Source organism: Populus euphratica, unplaced genomic scaffold (assembly GCF_000495115.2).
Source record: "Populus euphratica unplaced genomic scaffold, PopEup_1.0 scaffold49.1, whole genome shotgun sequence".
Lineage (NCBI taxonomy): Eukaryota > Viridiplantae > Streptophyta > Magnoliopsida > Malpighiales > Salicaceae > Populus > Populus euphratica.
The window spans coordinates 1,123,637-1,148,360 of record NW_011499875.1 but is presented as its reverse complement, the minus strand read 5'-3'; the positions used below and the strand labels follow the sequence as shown (position 1 = coordinate 1,148,360).

The 24,724-nt window shown below is 34.4% G+C and overlaps 4 protein-coding genes across 7 annotated transcripts; 2 read left to right on the top strand and 2 right to left on the bottom strand.

Moving 5' to 3' along the window:
- Window positions 1-1,334: 1,334 nt before the first annotated feature.
- LOC105128253 (heat shock factor protein HSF8-like) lies at window positions 1,335-7,332 on the top strand. Of its 2 annotated transcripts, XM_011029838.1 has the most exons (3): window positions 1,335-1,951; window positions 3,125-4,399; window positions 6,931-7,332. In XM_011029838.1, exons 1-2 carry the CDS (start codon window positions 1,667-1,669, stop codon window positions 4,361-4,363), a joined length of 1,524 nt encoding a protein of 507 aa, XP_011028140.1. In that variant the 5' UTR covers window positions 1,335-1,666; the 3' UTR covers window positions 4,364-4,399; window positions 6,931-7,332. The 2 variants fall into 2 exon arrangements, with proteins under 2 accessions (XP_011028140.1, XP_011028139.1); XM_011029837.1 differs by lacking the exon at window positions 6,931-7,332 and having other exon boundaries at window positions 3,125-4,709.
- Window positions 7,333-9,825: 2,493 nt separating this feature from the next.
- Window positions 9,826-13,706, bottom strand: LOC105128251 (uncharacterized). 3 transcript variants are annotated; one of them, XM_011029835.1, is made up of 5 exons: window positions 13,535-13,706; window positions 13,228-13,328; window positions 11,830-11,940; window positions 10,607-10,714; window positions 9,826-10,152 (listed from the first exon to the last, which is right to left on the bottom strand). In XM_011029835.1, the coding sequence occupies exons 1-4, from the start codon at window positions 13,582-13,584 to the stop codon at window positions 10,653-10,655; spliced, it is 324 nt and encodes a 107-aa protein (XP_011028137.1). In that variant the 5' UTR covers window positions 13,585-13,706; the 3' UTR covers window positions 9,826-10,152; window positions 10,607-10,652. The 3 variants fall into 3 exon arrangements, 1 of the variants encoding a protein (XP_011028137.1); XR_842818.1 differs by lacking the exons at window positions 9,826-10,152; window positions 13,535-13,706 and having other exon boundaries at window positions 10,448-10,714; window positions 11,830-12,761; window positions 12,802-13,328; XR_842819.1 differs by lacking the exons at window positions 9,826-10,152; window positions 13,535-13,706 and having other exon boundaries at window positions 10,448-10,714; window positions 11,830-12,178.
- Window positions 13,707-13,843: 137 nt separating this feature from the next.
- LOC105128252 (phosphatidylinositol-glycan biosynthesis class X protein-like) lies at window positions 13,844-16,963 on the top strand. Its single transcript, XM_011029836.1, has 5 exons — window positions 13,844-13,993; window positions 15,151-15,268; window positions 15,784-16,162; window positions 16,275-16,441; window positions 16,556-16,963. Exons 2-5 carry the CDS (start codon window positions 15,158-15,160, stop codon window positions 16,847-16,849), a joined length of 951 nt encoding a protein of 316 aa, XP_011028138.1. The 5' UTR covers window positions 13,844-13,993; window positions 15,151-15,157; the 3' UTR covers window positions 16,850-16,963.
- Window positions 16,964-18,254: 1,291 nt separating this feature from the next.
- Window positions 18,255-22,543, bottom strand: LOC105128250 (syntaxin-22-like). Its single transcript, XM_011029834.1, has 7 exons — window positions 21,806-22,543; window positions 20,616-20,709; window positions 20,268-20,407; window positions 20,040-20,114; window positions 19,278-19,435; window positions 19,062-19,162; window positions 18,255-18,638 (listed from the first exon to the last, which is right to left on the bottom strand). The coding sequence occupies exons 1-7, from the start codon at window positions 21,994-21,996 to the stop codon at window positions 18,573-18,575; spliced, it is 825 nt and encodes a 274-aa protein (XP_011028136.1). The 5' UTR covers window positions 21,997-22,543; the 3' UTR covers window positions 18,255-18,572.
- Between the last annotated feature and the right edge of the window lie 2,181 nt (window positions 22,544-24,724).

Below are 24,724 nucleotides of genomic sequence, written 5' to 3'. Positions count from 1 at the left end.
AAATTTCAATAAAAAAATAAAAAAAAGAAGTAAATAACAATTATAAAAATAAAAATCAAAATTAATATAAAAATTAAATTATAATGAATAAAATTGAAAAAAAATATTCAAAATAATACATATATATATATATAAATCAAAAGTTTGAAAACTAAATTTAATATAAGTAGTAAATAATATAATATTTTTAAATTTTTCACAACTTTTAAAAAGTGTTTTTTATTCAAAATAAAAAAAAACATTTTTTTAAAAATAAAGTCAAATATTTTTTTATCAATATTTTACATTGATTAAGTTTTTAATTTTTTCATAACTTTCAAAAAGTGTTTTTTGTTCAAAATAAAGAAAACACTTTTTTAGAAATAAAGTCAAATATTTTTTTATCAGAAAGTATTTTACATTGATTAATTTTTTAACAACAAATAACTATAAAAAAAATTTAAAAAGTGATTTACCGAAATCTAGTTTGGAGAAAATAAACGAAATACAATAGGAGGACTAATTCAAATTTGATAAGCAATTAAAATAACATTTTTAGTACAGGTACTAATTCAAATTTGATAAGCAATTCAGGGGTCCGTATGATTTAGAAAAAATAAATGCCAGTATGTTCCATCTCAAATTCTCAATAAGTCGGGCTTATCGTGTTGTTTTACGAATAAAAACACCGACTGAAACCCGCATCTCAACATTCCCGTCCCAACTAAGCACTTTTTGCTTGTGATAATAACAATAATAAATAAAAATATTTCATGATTATTAGACAAGAAAGAAATCTATAATGATTTGTGGACTTTTTTAAAGTGAGCTCTGTTTGGCATTTTAGCTTCGTTCCTCTTGCCTCTTGGAAGCATAGGTGCATGGTAATTTGAAGGGGCGAACAAGACAAGATGTTTATTTAAAATGAAAAATTCAAATATTTATTATAAAAAATAAATGCTAAAAAAATATTTTTGTCAGATATATTTACCTTAAATCAAAATAATTAGGGTTATGTTTTGAAAGTTAAAAGGGTTGATTTTTACTTTAATAAAATTTGAACTTTCTTTTATTTTTATCTTTTATTTTTTAAGAGTGAATGATTAGAGGGTGATGATTGCCTCAAATTAATTTTTAATTATCCATAATAAATTATTACTAACTATTAAATTAATCTATCTCTCTTATCTAACATTTAACTCAAGCTAAGCATTCTTAAAAATCAAACACTTTAAAAAATTATTATTATGATAATTACTCTATAATAATTCTTTCATATTTTTAACCTCGTACTAAATACCATTTAAATATATATTTATTTAAAGAAATAGGGGGGAAAAACAGCCTCACAATTTCTTTTGAAGAAAAAGAAAGCAGGAGTCAACCAGTAATTTCAACTGCTATCATCACCTCCAGAAAAAAAGGGAAGAGGCAAAATGGCAACAGGCCTGTTTCCCTCCGTCGCGTCTGCCTTTAATAGAATCCCACTCTTCATTTCATTTCCCGTGACCGTACAACAACAACCACCTGTCTCCTCTTTACCCCCTTCTCCTTCCTCCCTATACAATCTCGATTCGTTCTCTCTCCTCTCCTTCAATCTAGCTTTTTTGCTCTCACGAATGCCTGCTCTTCCAAAACCCTAAAAAGTTCCGATCAATAAACATTTCCTTTATTATTCGCTACTCTGATGGATGGAACAATCAACTCTGCAAGCGGTGGCCACTCCTCGATCAGCGGCGGTGGGGCACAAGCGGCGTCGGTGCCGATGGCGTCACAGTCGAATGCGCCGCCGCCATTTCTAAGTAAGACTTACGACATGGTAGACGATCCGGCGACAGACGCGGTGGTGTCTTGGAGTTCGACGAATAACAGTTTTGTGGTTTGGAATCCGCCGGAGTTCGCTCGCGATCTTTTGCCGAAGTATTTCAAGCATAATAATTTCTCCAGCTTTGTTAGGCAACTGAACACTTACGTATGGATTTCACTTTTCTTATTTCTTTAATTTCTTTTCTTTTTGGATTTTTCTGCATTTCTGTTGTAGTTTTCTTGCTTTAATTCTAGCTTTATGTGGAAGGAACTCGACAAGAGCTTATCCTTTCACCTTCAATACTGCCTCAAGGAAATTATGTGCTTCTTTTAAATCAAACGGAAATGCAGTTGGCTTTCTCAGAAAGCAAGGGGTCATCGAACTCCCAATCATAGCTGAAAGGTCTTTACCACGAGCTAGTGTTTGTGAAATGGCATGATGCCTGTTTGCTATTGAGTGACAATCTATTGAGTTAAGTGTGGATTTCATTGTATAATTGTAATGGCTAGTATCGTTTGCTATTGTCACGGTTTGCTATGGCGCTATAGGTATCGACTTCCCAGTTATTGTTTGAACATTTGTGCTCATGTGCAAGATCATTTCCCAGTTATTGTCTACCAAGTCATGGATGGGAAAGGCAAATCAAAATAAAAGAAATATAACCGAATTCTCTCTCAATAAATAAAGATCTGATGCTACTAACGGTTTGTATTTGTAACTGTGTTCTTAGGTAGAGCGCCCATCCAATAACCATTTTTTAATAATTAGAGAAATGTTTTTCGGTTGATATGATGTTTGACTAGGATATGAATTATTTATGATGAAGTATCAAGTATCATTTTGACTTCACAAAAAAACCTGGTATTGCAAGCTTACTGTCTACATTATGCTATCCTTGACAAACTCCAAGAAACATTTCAAGGAGATTTTGCTTATGATCTATCGGAAGCAACCTTCCTTTCTAAATATGCTCATCTTGCCTCTTGTGGCCACTTCATCTCCCTCAAACCTTTGGCACTAACAATAACTGCATCCCTACCCTTGGTAAGCCAAGAAGCGATCAACACTTCTAGGCAGCCATGGAAAACTTCTATGCTCATTTACCTTAGTAATCTGCCATGTGTAATATAAAATCGCTTTCCTTGAAGTTAAATGTTTTGTATTATTTGTGAAAAGCTAAGAGGAGTGCTCCCCTTCTGTGACAATACCAAAACTACCCATTGATTTTACCTGAAGGAGAACTAATCACTGCTTGTTATCCTCCAGTAATGTTTACTGTTTGGAAAACCAAGCCTAAGCTCTTAATCTTTCTGTATATTGTTCTCTATTCTCAAACAGGGTTTTCGAAAGGTGGATCCAGACCGTTGGGAATTTGCCAATGAAGGATTTTTGAGGGGTCAGAAGCACCTACTTAGGATTATCAGTCGGCGAAAATCTGCCCACGGGCATGCTAATCAGCAGCCACAACAACCACCTGGGCAGAACTCATCGGTAGCCGCCTGTGTTGAGGTTGGGAAATTTGGGCTCGAGGAAGAGGTGGAGAGGCTTAAGAGGGACAAGAATGTCCTTATGCAAGAACTTGTTAGGTTGAGGCAGCAGCAACAGTCCACGGATAGCCAGTTGCAAACCATGGTACAGCGACTTCAAGGAATGGAGCAGCGTCAGCAACAGATGATGTCATTCCTGGCCAAGGCGATGAACAGCCCAGGCTTCTTGGCTCAGTTTGTACAGCAGCAAAATGACAACAATAGGCGCATAATGGAAGCCAATAAAAAACGCAGGCTCAAGCAGGAGGATGTTCCTGAGAATGAGGGTTCTGGTTCTCATGATGGGCAGATTGTGAAGTATCAGCCTCTGATGAACGAGGCAGCCCAAGCAATGCTTAGGCAGATTATGAAAATGGATGCTTCTAAGTTGGAATCTTATGACAATAATCTTGGTGCAAAAGACAGTGGAAGCCCTTCGAGCCACACATCAGGAGTGACTCTCCAAGAGGTTCTGCCAACTTCAGGGCAATCCACTCATATACCAGCAGCTTTTGGGATTTCCAGGCAGGGCCCATCAGCTCCAATATCTGAAATACAATCTTCCCTGCAAATTGCTAGTTCTGAAAAGGTCACAGCTTCTCATTTTCCGGATATGAGTATGCTGGATGGAGCACAGGGGGCAACCTCCATACCTATTCCCCAGGCAAACGTGATCATGCCCCATGTTTCTCAAATGCCTGAAATGGTACCAGAAAATGTTGCTGATATCCCTTGTGAAGATTATATGGAACCAGAGACATGCAATGATGGATTCATAGATCCAGCTTCATTAGGAATTAATGGAACAATACCCATAGATATTGACAACATGTCCCCTGATCCTGATATTGATGCTTTGCTTGATAATTCTAGCTTCTGGGATGACCTTCTTGTGCAGAGTCCAGAGCCTGAGGATATTGAATCAAGTTCTGTAGAGGGTAAAACCAATGGAAATGATGTGCAGCCAAATGCAAACGGGTGGGACAAAGCTCAGCATGTGGATCAGCTGACAGAACAAATGGAGCTTCTGACATCAGACAAGAAGCTTTAATCACACGAAATGTACCTTTGTCCCACCCTGTATGAGGTAAACACCTACTAAACTTTTAACTCAGCGGGTCCTCCTCCTTTGGGCATTGGAACAAGCAATGCCTTTGGTATCTGTTCAGCTTAGCTTTCTTTTTGCACATATGGAGACATAAAATTTAGTTTTCTTTTTTCAAATTTTTATTTTGAACTTTTCTCTTTATCATCTTATGAGAGGTTCAAGATCTCAAGAAACATTATGTTGTCCTTATGTCCATAGATCCGATTGTCCATCTTTTGCACATGTCAAATCCTATTCCTGAATTCTGCCTTTGTTTCAAAGTAATTCACTTTCGTGGTTCCTTTTTTTATTTTCCTATTTTTTGCCCATGGAGACTATTCATTGGCTACTTTACCTTTGATGGAAAAACTTGTACATTAGTTCGCACAATAGCTTAGAAAAATATTAAAATAATTTATTTTATTTTTTAAAATTTATTTTTGATATTAGCATATAAAAAAGATTCTAAAACACTAAAAAAATAATTTAAAGAAGAAAAATATGAATTTTGATGAAAAATAGGTTGCAGTGGAACCCCAAACAAATCAGGATTTAGTTAGAGGTAGCACTCTTGAGCGGTTAGAGAAATTCGATGGAGGGTGGGATGGTTGGAAATTGATTTGCTTGAGCTTTTGCGATATCTAAAAGTAGTAGGGAAGTGTGACTGGTATCAGAACGCAGAAGCAAGCACACTCGTTGACTTCGAGTGCTGAACTGCTGATCTTGGAACAGAGAATTGATTATAGAGAAATGATTGCGGAGTGGTTGACTCACTGGAAGTTAGGAAGCTAATTATTGGAGGGAGTTCCATAAACCTATGCAATTGAGATTTGATAAGCAACAGGGAGAATGAGATAACTGCCTGATGTAACAAGGTCAAACTATACAGTGTAGGCTGCTCTTGGTTTAAGGATGAAAGGTTAATTGTTGAGCAAATGGCCAATTTATCCTTGTATTACTGAACTGAATGCTTGTAACTTGCTCGCCTATCACATAAATAACAACGTTTCCAGAGGCTTTGTGGCCTATTTAGGGAGATGGAAAGCTTCATGAGGATATATAAACCATATTGATGCCAATCTGGATAATTTTCATGTACTGGAGGCGTGAATTGTCGTGGAAAGAGTAACGTGTCACCTTCTGTTCCTGTGGTAATATTGCTGAGGGGTGCTCCTCTATTCCCAAGCTTGGTAAAAGTGGGATGTGGCCTTAATGGCACGTTGCATGATAAAGTCGAGGGAAAATTACTCTGATACTCGGATTTTTTTTTTTTTTAAAAAAAGGTGACTTTCATAAAAATTTCAGGAGAATAACATAAAAATATTTACATCACGACCATGTTTTTAAATGTTGGATTTGTACCCAGATTGTTTAGTCAAAATTCAAAAGTCAAAATATATATTTTATGTAAATTAATTAATATGTATAAAAGCTGGCCAAATTTTTTTAAAATCCAAGGACCAGAAAAAAAAAAAAGAAGTTGATCTGGTAGGGAAAAAAATGAGTCATTTTGGATATATTGATGTTTTATTTTTTATATACTCAATATTGTTAAAAAAATATCAGAAAGATTTCAATGATATGATTCTAACAACACCTGCAAAGTCATCAAACAAGAATGTAATTAATTAGGGGTTAATTTAGGGTTAAAGTGGTTTAAGGATTAATTTGATTGTCTTCTAAGATGTTAGAATCGTCTTCAATGATAGGGGAGAAAAACAAGGAAAGAAAAAATGGTTTACTAGATACATATTAAGTTTTGTTTATTATATACTCAGTGCTATTAAATTTTTTTTGATGACACGGTTTTAACTATATCTTGAAATAACATCAAACGAGGATATAATTGATTAAGGGTTAATTTGAAGTCAATGTGGTTTAGGAGTTAATTTAGTGAGTTTTTAAAATATGATTAGAGTTCTCTAGTAAAAATCTTTCTAACAATACTATATATATATATATATATATAAAACCGCCGGTGCTCCTATAATTTAAACAGAAAAGCTCTTATCTTCGTTTTTTCAAATTTATTCATTTTTTCATGAAAGGACCTAAATATGCCTTGATTTTTTCAACTTTTTCTTTTTCCCCCCTCTCCTCATGCCTTGATTTTTTCAACTTTTTCTTTTTGCCCCCTCTCCTCCTTCTGCTTCTTTCTCCTCTCCCTTTCCTTTCTCTCTTTATCTCTCTCCCTGACATCCCCTCTCCTCTATTCTCTCCACAACAATCACCCTCTATCTCAATTCATCTCTTCTATCTTCCTGGACATCTCCTCTCCTTGCTACTCTCTCTTCATAACAAGCATCCCTTAATTAGCTCTCATTTTAAAAATCAGATTTGTTGATTTTATATGTATTTTTTTCTCATAGTTGGGACATTGATGGGACGAGTGACTAGAATATGGACCTGTTAGGTTGAGATCATAGTTGAAGAGTTCCCTTAGGCAAATGTAGAATGATTGCTTTACGGACTATGGTCATCAGCTTGTTTAATATCTCGTTCAAATTCTGATCAATTCTTGTTCTTTACAGATATTTGAGGGGTAGTTTATTGGAAAATGGCCAAAGTAGTGGTGAAGCAATAGATTATGAAAGACAAAAACAAGTACATCGAGCACCTCGTGGTGGTGCTCTATACGTCGTTGCTCCTAACTAAAATACATATAATCATGGGATAAAGTACAGGTGGTGTAAAATGAAGACAAGCAGGTACTGATGGCAATTGGGTTGCATATAAATGAACTGGTGCTAATGGCAATTTAGGTGGCCTGGTCTCGCTGCTCTGTAGGCTATTTTAAACTTTTTATGTGGTCATCTTTACTGCTTCCATCGTAATTTGTGAAGTTTGGGGGAAGTCTAGTGTTTGAACATCAAATTTTAACTTACATTAATACTTTGACTATGAGAAGTTGTAAATATGTAATATTTAATTTATAAGGGTGTTTTATATATTAAATCAATTTTAATAGTATTTGTGTAATATTTTTTAGTTTTTTCGTTGACTCGTATGTGTCTGTTGATTTTTAATATAATTTTTAAATGGTGACAAGGTGTTACCATCTTAAAATATTAGGAGATTTTTCCTAATGTTTATTGCATGGTTTCTGGCTGGTCTCATTAGGGTAGCCCTTGGTATCTGATACCTATGTCTATGTGAGTAGACAAACCTGTTAAAAACAATTGACTGAAACTGCTGATTTATAGTGCATGGAATCCTGATGGCCCAAGTTGTGTGGCTCGAAGTATAACCTAAGCCTAAGGTGCTGACCACGAAGTTGATGGTTAGGTGTAGAAAAGGCCTCCCCGAACCTGAAAGCGATTTCACCCCTTTTTTGACCCTGGACGCGCCAATAACAAATTATTTAGAATTGTGATAAATGTTATTTAAAAAAAAATATATTAAAATAACATTTTTTATTTTTTAAATTTATTTTTGATATTAATATATTAAAAATATTAATCCAAAAAATAAAAAATCTTTAAAAATATATGATGAAACTGCAATAGCAAGGATTAAATAACTTCACACAACATTAAATTGAGGCGAGTTGACATAATTTCTTAGAAGCCCAACTAGGATGATGTGACTTCTAAAAGATCAACTGGCCCAACTGATCCATAAACCATACGGGAGTTCATTTGTTTTGGATCCCTTCAAAGTCAACGAGGCTATGCATGTAGGCACATTTACTTTGAGAAGCCCCGTGTCTGGATATAACATATCCGCCCTCAACTATATCCACCACTCTCCGTATAGTTGACACTATTTTATTAACTCTCGCGCTTCATATAGTATTATTAGATTAATTTTTTTTAAAAAAATTATAAAAAAATTAACATATTAATTTTAAAATTTCTTAACTCAACTTTTTACTTAGCTTAACTTTTCAATTAAATCATGGAGAAAGTAACTTAACTTAAATCTATTGATTTCATGGTTCAAATGTAACCATGATAAATAGTAAGAATATAGTTTATCTTAAAAAAAAACTTTAAAATAATAACTTGAAAAAACATATTAAGATAATGATGAATTAAATCGATCCTGACCCCCTCACGACTCAAGTTATTGATTTTATTGAATTTAATAAAAAAAATTATAAATTATTTTTATTTAATTATATAATAAAAATATATATTTATAAAATTGCTACCAACCTAAAAATAGATATTTATTTGAGAAAATAATAACCACCAACCTAAAAATAAACATTTATTTGAGAAAATAATAACTATATAAAAAACAAATAAAAATAATTTATACATTTTATTTCTCAACTTATCCAATATCGAAAGACAACAAAAATTAAAAACAATTAAAGGATCAAATACAAAAAAAAAAAACATGCCTGGTCAGTAGATAAACTCATCAAACCTGTGAACCGAGTACAATTAAAGGATCAAATACAAAAAAAAAAAACATGCCTGGTCAGTAGATAAACTCATCAAACCTGTGAACCGAGTTATGAACTCTAATGTAATTATAATTTTTTTAAAAAATAATTTTTCAATTTAACTATATAATAATATAAATAAACAATCGCAAAATAGAACACCAGCCCAAAATCCATATGTTATTTTAAGACCATGATAATCTCATGAAAAATATAGTAAAATAATCTAAAAGACTAGATTTTCAATTAACCTAATGTCTAATGATGAAATAAAAAAATAAAAAAACTCGCTAGATTCGCAAATCAGGTCAACCAACTAAACTTACGAATATATTCATGAACTTTATAAAATTTAATAACATGAATTTTCTCAAAAACTATTTTTTAACTAGAGAAAAAAAATATGATAAAAAATTAAGTTCAATTAAAAAAACACTCCATCGAATCTATAAACTTAGGCAATCTAAATTCCTCTATCAAACCTACAAATCACTCTAACCTTGTAGAAATGAAAAGAAAAAAAAATTACAAAGTCAAATTCTTAATCATCTCATTATTAAAAAATAAAATCAATAAAAAAATAAAACAAAACACTATAAATTACCAAGTCTCAAGGTTTTTGATTTTGTGTGTGTTCAAAATAGTCATATGAAATACTTTTGAAAATAATTTTTTCCTTGAAAACATACCAAAATAAAATAAAAATCAGATTTTTTTTCATTTGTAATATCATTACATCAAAACCATTGAAAACTAGTAAAAAAAACATTAATTTTAACATTTTTTTCATATTAAACGCATTTTTAAAAATTATTCAAAAACAATTTCAAACATGCTATGAAACAACCTCTTTTAATGATTGTTTGATATTGTGTTGTTTGGTATTGTGACCGTAAATAAAGTTTATTTATAATCATAAAATTTTATTATTTAGCATTATAAAAAAATATTGTGTTGTTTGGTATTGTGACCGTAAGTAAAGTTTATTATTTAGCATTATAAAAAATATATAATTTTTTACTGGTAATATCCATCAGCTCTGCCGTAGGTTTATCAAAATCACAAAAAGTAACTTGTCGCTTTCTGTGTAAAGAAATTTTATAAACAGTGTAATCATATTCTATTATTCACGTGAATAATGTGAATAATGAAGCGTGGCTCCATTCACGTGAACAGTAAGGAAGCAAGCGGGTAAGCCAATACTACCTGCGGAAATCTCACATCCCAGAAAGACCTTCATTTTCACCTGCGCAACCGATTTCATCCTCTTCAAATTAAGGCAAGCAAGGCCTATCATCCAAAACCCTTTTCCACCTCAAGTCCAAGGTTTGTGTTTTAGAAGCCGCATCGAGTTTGGTTGCTGCATTGATTCAACCAAGTTTAGTTTTGTACATAGAACGAAAAACCACTTCAGCGCGATAGACCTAAAATTTTCAATCAAAAGGAACGAAACTGTTGGTGCGGTCTAAGCTTCATCCCGTGCATGGCCTCGTCTCTGTGGACAAAGGAAAAAAATTCACTGGCAGGCCAGCAAGACCGTCGTGGCGTTGGTTCTTTTAGTCATGGAATTAATCATCTTATAATTAGTTCTATTCCCTCGAGTCCTGTGCAATTTTGGTGGGATATATACTCAACCATGAGCATACATTTTGGACTTCAATGTAAAATAAAGAAATGCAAGTTGCCTTCCATTTATTTGTAGTATGGACAACAGAGTTACTTGGAAGCATTTCAGAACACGGGGCAAACAACACAAAATCGGCAGCTCCAGAATAAAACAAGAAATATTTATCATCGAAGTAAAAGATATGTACCAAAAGTCAATCAATGCAAGATGCAGCCTGCCCACGGAATCACATGTCATTTCGGCAAGGCCAGGTTTTTATGCGTTGCTATTTCCGGCTTCTTGCTTAGTTTTTCACCTGCATTGGGATCCATAAAAGAAGACAAATAACAAATCCGTAAGTAACAATGAACAAACTAAAACAAGGTATCACGGTAGAAATCACAAGGAAATGGACCCGCAGTTCACAAAGAAAGCAGGATTCAAAGCCCTCTAACAGACCGAGAGTCATAGTTTACATTCATCTACATGATTCAAAAAGATCTCACAAAAACATTTGGGTAAAAAAAACGCATAGAAAGGATAGTTATACGAGGGAGATACTGATTTGGATCAGATACTCCTCGGTATCTGTTCCATAATTTTGTAACATGTTTAAAGACGAATTGCAGCTTCAAAAATGGTTCCAATATTTCTTGTCAGCTCCTGGGAAAATGTCAAAGCACAGGGATATTATGGACAGGCAGGAGAATATAAGAGGAAGCAATAATAGGGGTTGGCTTTTGATCCAGCATCCATCATGTATAAGTGATCCCTGTTCTGATTATTAAATTAGGGAAGCTGGCTGGTGTGATTTAATTATTTAATCTACAGAAAGTTTACAGACCCGCCCACAAACACTTCATCTGGGCACTGTTCTCCAGAAGCAAGAAGATGCCTAATTCAATTGCAGCAACCAGTCACGGAGACATAAGTATGATACTTGGTGTATGTGTCTACAAATCAGAGGATCCATGTGTGGAGTTTTTTGACAAACTCCTACTCCCTCCGGTCCATTTTTCCTTTTCTGTCTTTAACTGGGAGCTACAGGGATAAAATCTATTATATGCAAACCCCTTGATCCCAAGTCCTTACCACTTGGCTACCACCTAGATGGTTAACATGAAATTTTATGATCATGGGACATGAAAATCGAACACAGAACACCAGTGTCCCACCCAATAACCTATCTGCTAATCTTTCAAGCATGTTTTAGATGACCCCTAAACTGATGGCGGTGGCATGTGACGAGATCCACCACAATGAATCAGCTGATACCAGTGACACGTGAAGTGATGCTGCAGTTCTAAAATAAAAAACACAGCAGTCACATAAATCACTAAATGCCAGTATTTTGCATGACTCGTATTTATCCTACACAAGTTGGAGGAGTGGGATGTGAAAGGAAAGGTAATTGGTGGATTGAAGACTAACCTGGCCTTGACATGAGGTTGATATGAGAACGAGGTACTTCAAACTTCCAGTTATCGTCATCCAATGATTTAACCTCCTTGTTGAGTGCAGCCATCAGATCAGTTTTTAACGCTGCAATAGAAGAATAAGAAGACTTCTATGAACAGCAATAACTCCAATGTGTTGCTATTAACTCAGATAATAGATATAGTAGTTAAAACTATGGGTGTTTCGCTAATTGGATGCGGGGCCTCCCTTTTTTCTTTCCAAGGTCAGTTTTAGAGAGAGAACAGAAGGCACTCCCCCCTCTTCGCCCCTAGCCCTATGCCCCTGCCAACCTTCCACTACATAATTCATTGAATGCTTGAAGCTTAGAGAGAAAGAAAGCCATATGTTTAGCAGGATGAACTCGTCAGACAAGAGCTAACAGAGAAGAATAAACAATAAAGTTCCAAAATATATTTCTCTATTGTTTTATTTTGTAACCAAAATGGGTGAAGAACAAATGCAAAAAAGTAAGTCCTTGAATTTTCATATATCCAAGTTAGGTTAGAGGGCCGCTAAAAACAGAGGTATACCAAGAAACAAAGAAAATTAACAGACATGCTAATTAAAATGGATAAATCAGCTGGATGAAGGAAATCGATTTAGAGATGTAAGCTTTATGTCTTTTGAAGTCGAGAAATTAAATCTCAATCCTCCACAAGACCAAAACTAATGGAATCAATTGGCTTAGTCCTATATTTAAATAATCAAAGTGTGAAACATAAACTAATTCTGTCGATGAGTTCGATTTGTTTCTTAAAAAAGTAAATAAATATAAGGGGCAATATTTCGTAACAAGCAACATAAACTTCAGAATTTTATGTCCAACATGAATTTCATGCATTGTACCTTATTTTCTTAGCAGCAGGACAATGAATTTATGAATAAGACCAACATCTCAGTAACATGTATGCTTTAGCAGGACAATGAATTTATGAATAAGACCATGTATGCTAAACACTAGAGAAAAAATAAAAAATCTGTGAAGCATGCCGAAGAGAATCCTAGAGTAATGGGGCCTTTATAAATATGATATATAACGATAATAGTAGCAATCTAAACACGAGAAAACAAATAATGTGAAGTATCAAACAATCACAAAAATAGCCACCAAGTCCACAGGCCAACGCAGAAAACGCAGAAATATAAATACCCCAGGTAACGAATTTCCATAAGAACAAGCCAAATCCCACAAAAAATATTCAATTTTTTAATGGCCAAAAAAAATAAAATCTTTCCTACACAAATGCCCAAACCTGCTACCAAAAAATCCGAAATTCATATAGACTATGCAATATTATAACAACCCAGATGGCTAAACCTCACAAAAGAAGAGATTCTCAAATGGAACAAAAAAAGGAGAAAAAAGCAAACCAAGCATGGCCTCATCTTTGCGGTCTTGAATGGAGATTAAATCAGAAGGGAAATGAAAATCATCCAAAACAACATTGTTAACACTTCCTCCTCCACCTCCAATAATTGCTGCTGTTAAACATATAAGTGGTGACCAAGTGATAAAGATTTGGAATTAAGGGGTTTGCTTTCTCTGTAGTCTCAGGTTCGAATCTTTGGTTGTACATATGATGGTCACTGGAGACTTACATGGTCGTTAACTTCAGGGCCCGTGGAATTAGTCATGGTGCACGCAAGCTGGCCCGGACACCCACGTTAATCTAAAAAAATAATTGCTGCTGTTGATACTGATGAATTTGCTGATGATGTACTGTTCATTCTGTATCTCTTCTTTGGTAGAAAATTATTACTTCCCTAAGCGGGAAAAATATTTGAAGCCGAGAGGGAGGGAGGGGGTTCAACAAAGAAGAAGAAGAAGCTAGAAAAGCAGTTGACTGTTTTTTTCCCTTCCCCAAAACAAAAAAAAGTAATAAACTTAACTTGTTTATGGGCTTCATCGTAGCTTAAAAAGAGGGCTGTCAAGCCCACTACTTTGTCATCATAAATAATCTACTTGATTTTCTTCATCTTGAAACAGAAAAACAAAGCAGTGGATCCCATCTCAAAATATTTCGTTGAGAGAAAAACTGATTGATATTTCAGATTCTACTTCTTACTCTCTCTCTTCTCTCAATTGCCTTAATCCTCTTTTTCCAAGAGGATTTTCCATCTCAGTAGATTGATTCTGGTGAGTTCTATTTCTCTTTACTGTGTCTTCAAATGGTGCACATACAAGCTTTAGATAGGCAATTTGCTTAATCTCTTCATGATTCGGTCATTGACTTACATTCTCTTTCTGTGAATCATTTTTTATCTCTTTTGATGTAGGGTTATTACAGAAATGCTGTGTGTGTGTTTTTTAGCTAGATTTGGCTTAAGTGCTTTTTTTCCTTTATTGAATCGGATTCTGTTTTTTTCCTCTCTTTTTTCATCTGTTAAGTTATATTCACTTTGTTTATTTATCTTTATTATGTGATAATAAAATTCAATGAAATTGGTGCATGATTTTTGCACAAGTCAAAACCATCTCAATGCAAACGGTGCAAGAATCATTGACTGAAGAATGGAGGTGCTCTCTTCGTTTTTTCTGTACTAGTAATTTTAATTTCTGGCTGTGGATAAGTCTAGTTTGATTTCTATTGGAAAAAATGATTTAAAAAAAAAAAAACCCTGTTCGTTCTAAATGCTACATTTCCTGTACTGAACCTTTGAAAGACTCAGTTTGGCTCTAATATGGTGTGTAATTGAGCTAATCTTTGAAATCCCTGTTTGACTCGTTCATGTTTCTTATATTTTTGGTGAGGACATGCATGTGTACACTTCTTATATTTTTGGTGAGGACATGCATGTATTTACATGTGTACATTTGTATGTCTGTGTTTGTGTGTGGGTGACTTGCATACAGGGCCGATGCATAGAGAATGTGCTTGTTACTCTGTATGCGACAATTTGTTTAAAATAGTTTTGATTTGATGAATCATCAAGATCATTCTAGAGTGGATCATCTGAAGGTGTGACGGCAATTGGGATTATACTTTTTACTATGTCATCAAGATCATTCTAGAGTGGATCATCTAAAGGTGTGACGGCAATTGGTATTATACTTTTTACTTGTAGAAAATGAGAGCTGATGCTATGCCTTTCATTTGTTATGTCGTGAGTTTTTGGTAACATTATGTTAAGGGGCATTGGTCTGTAAATGGCCTAAATTTACTGAATATGTATGTGTGTTTAAAGGAGTAGAAAGTCTGCTTTTAACTTTGGAAAAAATATCGGAATCTTATCTATCCTGCAACTGAATGCTTAATATTTACGACTTCTATTGTGCTTTTTACTATGTTTCAGGTACTCTATGGCAACTCCTAAGCATGTTAAGTTTTGCACTCACCAGAAGGTGGGGATCCTGTTGATATTCTCTGTTGGCTTTGGCTTTTTCTTGCAGAGTTCTTCATCTTCAAGTGAGGTGGGTACACCATAGCCCTTTTGCCTTGGATTTTCTTCTTCATATCTGTTACTGTGTGTATTTCTTGTCCATGATTTGATAGCTCTTGTAAGCGTCGTGCTGTACTTTGAGTTTCACATAGATGTCCTGCTGCGGTATAATCTTTTGTGTAGCATTTTGTAAGTATTAACTTTCTACAATGAAAGATGCATACTAGATGGCTGTGAGCATTTCAAGAAGCAACAATATGGCATGCCCTAATGACCATACAGCATTTATTTTGAGTTTGGCTACCTGCCTACTATAATTGCTACTTGTAACAATATCCAAACGTTTGCCATTTTGATAGTACATGTTTCTGAGAATTAAAATGCAATTGCAGGGAACCAACTCAGAATGCCTTTCAATTTGACTATGCATCCAATTAAGTTTCAACATTTTATTGTCGTACTTGTATCCTTAATTGCCAGAGGAGGCAAGGTGTGAATGTAACAGTTTCAACATTTTATTGTCTAACTTGTTTCCTTGCTTGTCAGGAGACAAGGTGTGAGTCAAGTTCCAATTCCAACAACTCATATTGTGGTTTCAGGAAGTATATTATGGAATCCTATTTTGAAAAACATGATAGCTTGCTTGAACCAAATTTCCAAAACTTCATAGTAGATGAACTTCTTTTTAATACCTGCAAGCTGCTGCCAGATAATCTGAATCATCTTTTAAGAGTATCAGTTCCATGGCGTCATTTGATTGGTGAAGGTTCTCATCGCCATATATCATCAACTATCAGATTCCACATGCAGCCAGATTCCATGTCTCAGCTACGTGCTCACTTTTGTAAAGTTATCATTATTGAGAGACTGCCAACAGGAGTCTTTGCTGACCCATTTGAGCTCCAACACATGCTCAAGCGTGGTGGTAGTGCATTTAATTGTTCCTACATTGAATGATATATGTGCACCTCATTTTGAAATTTGGGCTATAGTGGCATTTTTCTCTAGCCTGATGTACATTTACTCCACTTCTGCAGTATTTACTGATGTGGCTGTTTTTGGAGATACTAATTTGGAATTGCCCTCTGTTCTATCGAATCAGTCAGCTGTTGAGATTCATATGAATGTTGCTCCCACTTCCTTGTTGGGACATATAAGTGAACTGGAAATCAGCGTAGACCTTCCATTGCATGCGCGATATCCTGTAAGTGAATTGTTGAAGAGAACAGGACGTTGCTGTGTTATCACAACAACAATAATAAAATGAGCGATCACAAAGCTGTAGGAAAACTGTCTGAATTATGTCCATCTCTTGCAGCCCCTTGATGACAGTGGCTATTCAGAAGTGGAATTTGGTGAACCTGAAATGTTCCTGCGCTGCAGCATGGAAGAAATTGGGGACCATGAGAGCTGCCTACTTATGCCAACCAATGACAGGACAGGATCTAGAACTGACAATGTCGTGTGGAGAATACCGTCAGGAATAAGGGCACATGCTGGCATTGTATCTGCTGTAACTTTTCTTGCAGCCTCTATATCTACTCTTTTAATCATCCTAACATCCATCTTTTATTCTGATTGTAACTTGTGCAACAATCTGAAAGAATCGTAGTTTTGTTATATACTCTTGCCGTGAACAAAATTTTGTATAAAGCTTTGTGGAGCAAGAACTATCTGCTTGGAATATCCTGTAAAGGAATGCCTGGAATGACGTACTTGCTGTGTTGCTTGCCCGAATAGGCGCATGCCCATTGCCAAAAATTCTTACTGTACTGACCAATTCATTTTAGAGTGTCTGTAGAAAAACAGGTAAAAAAGCAATGGTCCGTTCACGTGTTTTTATAAATTATAACATCCGCTAGCGACTCTTTAACACCGCATTGTCATCCATTTATATTTCTGGGAAAAAAGTTTGTGCTTTTTCATAATTTACTTAATAATCCCATGACGAAGTAATTGTGTTTATTTTTCACTTCGAATAAGTACAGAGAAGAGTATCTTATTTTTCATACATTGATTGTTGGTTGATAAGACCACCTGCCAAGAGATAACCAGGTTTTATTCAACTCGACTTCAACGCCGGTTGAGCAGCTAATGCGGAGGCAATTCAGATAAAGGGCACCAAGTTTTCTGCCTTTTCCCATCGTTTCCCGGGGACCGGCCTTCACCCTGAGAGGTCAGGGAAGACCCCGAGAACCAACAAGCAACCTGGGCCTCATCTTCCTCCCTAAGACAGGTTTTTCCCACGATGCGAAGTCTCCCTCACATCAAAAGCTGTATCATTAACACTATCTACCTTGGCTGTGGATAGACTCTTTTTCACGCATTATCCAGGTCTCGTCTCCCTTTCTGTGTTTTTCATAGACTCTTTTTCACGCATTATCCAGGTCACTTAACCAGGTTTCGTCTCCCTTTTTTTGTGTTTTTTTAATCTCTTTTTCCCAATCGGAAGTTGACCATGGAAATCCCTCCAACCAAAAGAGCAGCCAAACTTCACGATGACTCCTCGTGTCTAGACAACGAATGATACGGGAGAGTTCTCGCCACGAACCGCTTCTTCAACTTCCAGAGGCCACTTGACATTTCGCTGCTGCATTTGCATGCATTGAAATCCAACCCTCATCATCAAACGGACCTCTTTCGTGCCAGATGATCTACGAAGTAGTTGGAATAACATTCCAAGTCAGGAAAGTGGGGTTTCAATTTTCAAAGACAGCAATTTGCACAGGGTTGGTACTTCAACGCGTAGCTCCATTATAAGGACATGAATAAATTCTGATCTTATAAAACCGAAATTTCTTTGCAAATTCCACCGGTTGAATAAATTCACAAGACAACAATGGCTGAAGATCCGAGAATTACTACATTAAATAAATTTGACACAAGGCAAATCAAGACTGCTGATATCACTTGATGATAAATTGATAGTATATTTACACTATTGCAAAAAGAAGCAAGCCAGTGAAGATGCACTAATGATGTGAAAAATTGTAGGACAAAGGTTATAAGCCAAGTGCTTGGAAAGAAAAGAATGGATGTTATGTTTATTAATATTACTATAAAACTCGAAACAATTGAACAAACAGGCACACACCCTTGTAAACCCGAGGCAGCGGAAAATAGAAACAGACAGGAATCCCACCCAGACAAAGCAGCCCAAAATGATCATTTGCAGCCATCATACAATGTATACCACCTCTGACTAGCAGTGAGAAACTCCAGTCAGTCACCATGTCTTGTTAAAGAACATAACCAAGGAACTAGCAGAGACATTACTATCTTGTTGCCAAGCAGCTCTTGAAACAGTTCAAGGATTCTATAAAGATTTTTTTAGATTAGGCTGCAAGTACTACGATCACAATGAGAATCACAATCCCGAATATCACCATGAGCAAGCAGGCCTGCATTAAATACATGAGGGTCAGTTTTGAATACAATACAATACAATAAATCATAAAGAATCAACATCTAGAATGAAATTCCCCTCCTTGAAACAAGGGCAATATACAGCTTCTTTCATCGATATTCAATAGAATAATTTGCATCAAAGAAGCAGCTCATATTCTTAAATAATGAAAAAGAAAAACACATGTGAAAATGCAAATGGCATTTAGATGACAAGCCCCTTATAGGACAATCTGGGAGTGTCCAATTTAATCAAAACACATAAAGATCAAAAACAGAAGAAAAGGGAGGTGTCCAAACTAGCCATGTCAGCAGTCCATAACTTACTTTTGTCACAAAAACAAACACCACCACCATCAGCAACAATAATGACAATAATAATCGAAATGGGAATAAATAAATGAGATGCCATAGATTACCAGAGATGAATTTGATCTTTGAGTCTTTGCAGCTTTCACGAGTTGGGATGTTCCCTGTGATGTCGCAGCCTGGGCACTTTCGATATGGGAGCCTATATCATCTGTAACAAACCCAGAAAAAGGGGGGTTCAATAATAATGATAAACTAAAATATATAGAGCCACTTGTCTGTACACAGGCAAGACTGGAGATAAAAAAAGCCAAGATAAAACTTGCCAATCATAGCTCCTTGTTCATGGACAAGGACAGCGAGGTCTTTAAAAATCTCATTCACCTCACCAATTTGCTGCTGAATTTCTTGTATTCCCTGTTCTCTCTCCTCAATAATAGCCTCATTGAAGACAATCTCATTGTCCAGTAGTAGGACCTCCTGTCTGCATCAAAATTCAATTCAAAGCTCAGAATTCTTTCCCTCTTTTTTTTCAGGTCAAATAAAAGCTAGGTACATAGCAAGTTATGCGACAGGCTTTCAACAAAAAGAAAGGAATGGTCCTACTTTTAAAAGTCTGTCTCGGGCAACCTCTGGAGTGTAATCAGAGGCAACTCTTGTATACAGTTTTTCTGAAGAGTATATGATTCAGCTGTTATGTTACAAACTGATTTCTTATCTAGATGATCAGGCACAGAGGCAAACCATTAATCAATCCTGTTGCAAATTACAAGATAAAAAATTCCTACACTCATTTTTGCACCAAAAATCCTCTCCATGCATGATATCCTTTCAGTCCTACAGATTTATGAATTAAAAATAAAAATAAAAAATGAATGCAGCAAACTAAGACCAGCAGTTTTTTGAAAAAACCTATAAATGTTCGCTGGTTTTAAAATGTGAACATGTTTCAAAAATTCCCCAACATGCTCAACACAATGAACAAGGAATTGTGATAGAAAAGAAACATTACTTGATAAATTTCTCTTACAGTTGGGACAAATAAATGAAAAGATCATCGGTAGCCTATGTTAGAGAGCAGATCTCACCTTCTCGACTCCACAAGGAGGGCACGCTGATCTGGACTTTTATCGGAACTTACATTTACCTCACTGGCTGTGTAGCTGCAAAGAATATGAACAAACACAAACTGTTAGAAGAATATACAAATATCAAAGCTTTTTTGTATTATCAAAACAAACTGTTCATTATATCAAAGAAACAAACAGAATCTCTAATCCAACAAACTATCTATTAAGGTATCCTTAAGCAATCACCTGGAAGGAAGGACTGCTTGGGGAACAAAAGGAGTATATGCCGTTTCCCTCTCAGCCGCAAGCCGCTGAGCCTTCTGAAATTCTTTCAAAACTGCTTGAAAATCTTTTGCTAATTTAGCATCAGCAATCTTTTTGCTTTGCTGCAATTACAACAAGAAAAAAGAAGAGGCAATCCAAATGTTGATTACATTAAGGTTGAATAACATATCCAACCAGTTGAGAAAGTTTAGTGATTCAAGGGGTGGAATTGATGTGGTTCCAATGGGATCTTGAGGGATTACTGAATCGGAAGGGTATCTGGAAAAGTACTAATTTAAGTGCACATTAAACAACAAGGAGCAAACATACACTGACTCCAGCATAATGATCTGTTTCGCTAGCTTGTTTAAGTCTGGCTGAAGTATCCTTCACCAATTGCCCAATATGTAGCCTTGTTCTATGCCTGTCATGCAAGAAAAATCAGTACAATGACAGCTCAAAATGGAGGTTCATTACAAGGACATTTGACTGATACCATTCCATAAAAAAAAGGGGGGAGCGAGGAACAGCAAACCATTAAATTCTGGCATTTTTCTACGAAAATAAATTATTGAGTCTCACGGATATTTTAATGTTCTGAGCAAGAGAGAACAAACACTACTGTCAACAAGTTTTCAAAAAACCCAAAAAGGGGTCAGTATAATTAAGTCGTGAATAGAATTTAGGTGAGAAGTTCTCACAAAATAATGTTGAAAGTTCTTTTCTAATGAGTCATAAGAGTAGTCTCAAATGTGGCTGCAAAGAAAGTAATTATTATCCAAGCCCAGCTCATGTGTACCCTACGTTCTTTCTAATCTATTAACTATTTCTCTGTCACTGCTCAGATATGCTACATTTCTCCTGAGGGAAAATACAGACAGATTTTATCAGTTGCATAAATTCTGGAAAACCAAAAAACAAACCCGCATAAGTACCAGGATAGAGATTTTTTTAGCATTGCTAGCAACTAAAGGGTATTGTGATTATGCTATCATGCACACAGGCATCCCTAGCACATGGCCCAGCTTGGGAAATCGGAACAACCAGAATTGTGTTTAGTATTGTTTCCCAAAACTTTTAGAGTAATGATAGAAAAAATAACGATCATGCCGATTGAGTGATGTAGCTATTTGCAATAAGAATTCCCTATGTGGCATATTCCACATCAGATAGGAAATAAATGTTTGTAAATTTGTTTTAAAAAAATAAAAATTATTGTGGTAAACGATGGTCATATTGTCATAACAACAATAAACTGCCGTGTAGTGCAACAATCGTCTCCTTATATTTCATTAGAAAACAACAGTCTTCTAACCCTGTTCATTTTCAGACGCCTGTGATTTAATTTCAGCTCTGTAAACACAATAAATTCACTTCAATAATACCATCCAAACAGAAAATTACACAACTTCGATAATTTAATTCTAAATAATTATGGAAAATCGACCATAAATCTCGTCATGTAGTCAAAACGACAAACGAAGAAACTCAAAACGGCAACAAAATAAAAATAAACTTACAGCTTCTCCCGGAGCTCAGGCGTGTCTTTAGGAGTCCCGAGGGTATTAACAAGACGCTGAAAAGTGGAAACGGCGGTGTTGATCTGGAAGATTCCAGAAGCAACCGCTTGCGTGGCATCTTGTTTCCCGTTGATCAGTTCTCTCCTTGAAGATGCCAAGGGTCGCCCTGCCTCCAGATCTTGAAAGCTCATTATTATTATATTATTTTAATTCGATTAAACTAAAATTTAATCGAACCGTTGATTGAAAATCCCTAACCCCAACCAGCAGTTTCTCGAGAGATAACGAGGGGATTTTCCCGAGAAAGGGGGGAGAAGCGGGTTGTTTGGATACAGTTGTAAGAATCGATTAAGGCAGATGAAAAAAAGAAGAAGAAGAGTAGCTAATAACACGGCGTGAATTGAGAAAATTGTTTTGATGATTTGAGAGAGAGAGAGAGAGAAGAGAGAGGAGGGACAGGGAAAGGAAGATTAGAATGATGACGTATGTTTGTTTTCTGGGGTTTCGGGTGAGGATATGAATATTCTGTGCCGGCACGTTGATGTGGATCCCTGAAGGAGGGACACGTGGGAGAGAGCGATTGGTCAGGGAAAAACAATGGCTTCGCGTGATGGTGGTGGTGATGTGGTGCTAGTATGTGTTTAATTTAAAATTTTAGGGGTGGGATGGGCGGTGTTTGTGGTCGGAGAAAGCAACAGAAGCTTATAGATTAAAAGAGGGGGTGGGGGTATGAACAGAGACAACGGCACTACTTCTTTCAGAAATATTCGTTTTTTAAAACCAGAAATTGAGGTGGTCGTTGTGCGTTTAATTTATTGATTTGATGGAAAAATAATTTATGGAAAACGTGACAACAACAAAATTACCAAAACTTTTAAAATATATATTCCCATGAATTTGAATTATCAATAGTGCTTTGCATGTTCCGACAAGGTAAAATCTTTTTTTTATAAAATGAATTTAATTGTCGGATTAAAGATTTGAGTTCTGGCTAGATTCCCCCACGAAATTTCAATCATTTTTTTAGATAGTGTTTTGTTATTATTCTAGGATAAAAATTAAAAAAATAATGAAAAGATAAAAGTAGCTAGTTGAAGAGGTAAAAATTTGAACACCAAATAAATCTATGTTTAAAACAGTTATAAAATAAATTCATGTACTTCAGAGTAGGCGGTATAGAAAAAACATATATTTGGAAATTTTATTTTTTATTTTTTATTCCTTGAATATTATCATAAAAAATTAATTTTAAATTTATTTAACTCATACATATAATAATAAAAATAATTATTATTATAATTTTAAATTCAACTCAATAAACAATTCAGGACAAAGATCAAATCACATGTTAAGGCCTGGGACATGGCTTTAGTTACTTATCAATTGACATGAGTCAGCGTAAAAATATAAATTGTTATTATTATAGTTTTAAAAATATAATTAAGAGATTGATTCAGGACAAAGCTCGTATTATAAATTGAGTTTGTTATTGACCATAGACATTACAAAAAAAAAATATTATTATTATAATTTTAAAACTTAACTCGAGAGTATACTTGAGGTAAGATTCAAATCACATGTATGGGAAAATCAATTTGAATTGACTTGGATCAGCATAAAATAAAAATAGATATTATCAATGGTATAACAAAAATAAAAAATGTTTAGGCATTAAAAACTCAAGAAATAGGTTAAACCTACATTAATTTGATAATATGATAAAAAAAAGCAAACACAACAATAAATAGATAATATAATACTAGACCAGGTGAAGTTGTGTTAATATAATAAAATTATGACTTAATATGTGAGATCAAGATAACTTTATAGAAAAATAAAATCGATAAAAATCAATTATAAAGAATAATCTAAAAAGATCTATAGCAAACCAAATCCAATCTTTAAAATTTATGACCTAGAAGTTTAATAAAATCCTGATAAAAAAAATATCAAGGGATGAAATCAAAATGAAAGTCCCAATAAAAAAACTAAAAGCAAAACAAAAGGTAATAAAAAAATAAATAAAGACTAAATATGAAATGAAATAAAATGAACTAAGCTAAACTATCCATGATTGAAATTTTAAAAATAATTAAATTAAGATATTAATATAAAATATTAAAGAATGTAATTGAAAAAAATAACATTCAAGAGAATGATTAAATAAAATGTAATAAAAAAAATAAAAAAATTAAATATAAAATGTAAGAAAAACAAAGGAGGGTTAAAGCAAAAGAAAATTCAAATTCTATGTACTATTTTAAATTAAAAAATAGTAATAAAATATTGAGGATGCAATTAAAAATATAATTTAATTAAAAAAACAATTTGAAAAAATTTAACAATAAAAAGAATAGAAACTAAATCTGAAAGATAAGAAAACCAAGGAGAATTGAATTGAAAATAATCTTAATTTTGTGGATTATTTAAAATTGTGCTTTGCATGTTCCGACAAGGTAAAATCGTTTTTCTTTCTAAAATGAATTTAATTGTCTGATTGAAGATTTGAGTCCCGGCTAGATTCCCCCGGGAAATTTCAATCATTTTTTAGATAGTGTTTTATTATTGTTCTGGGATAAAAATTTTAAAAAAATAGTAAAAACATAAAAGTAGTTAGTTAAAGAGATAAAAACATAAACACCAAAATAAATCTATGTTTAAAACAGTTTTAAAACAAGTTCATGTACTTCAGAGTAGGAGGTATAGAAAAAATATGTATTTGAAATTTTTATTATTATTTTTTAAATATTATTATAAAAAATTCTTAATTTAAAATTTATCTAATTTATACATGTAATAATAAAAATAATTATCATCGTATTTTTAGATTCAACTCGATGATTAACCCAGGACAAAAATCAAGTCACATGTTAAGGCCCGGGATATGGCTCTAGTTTATCACCAGTTGACATGAGTCAA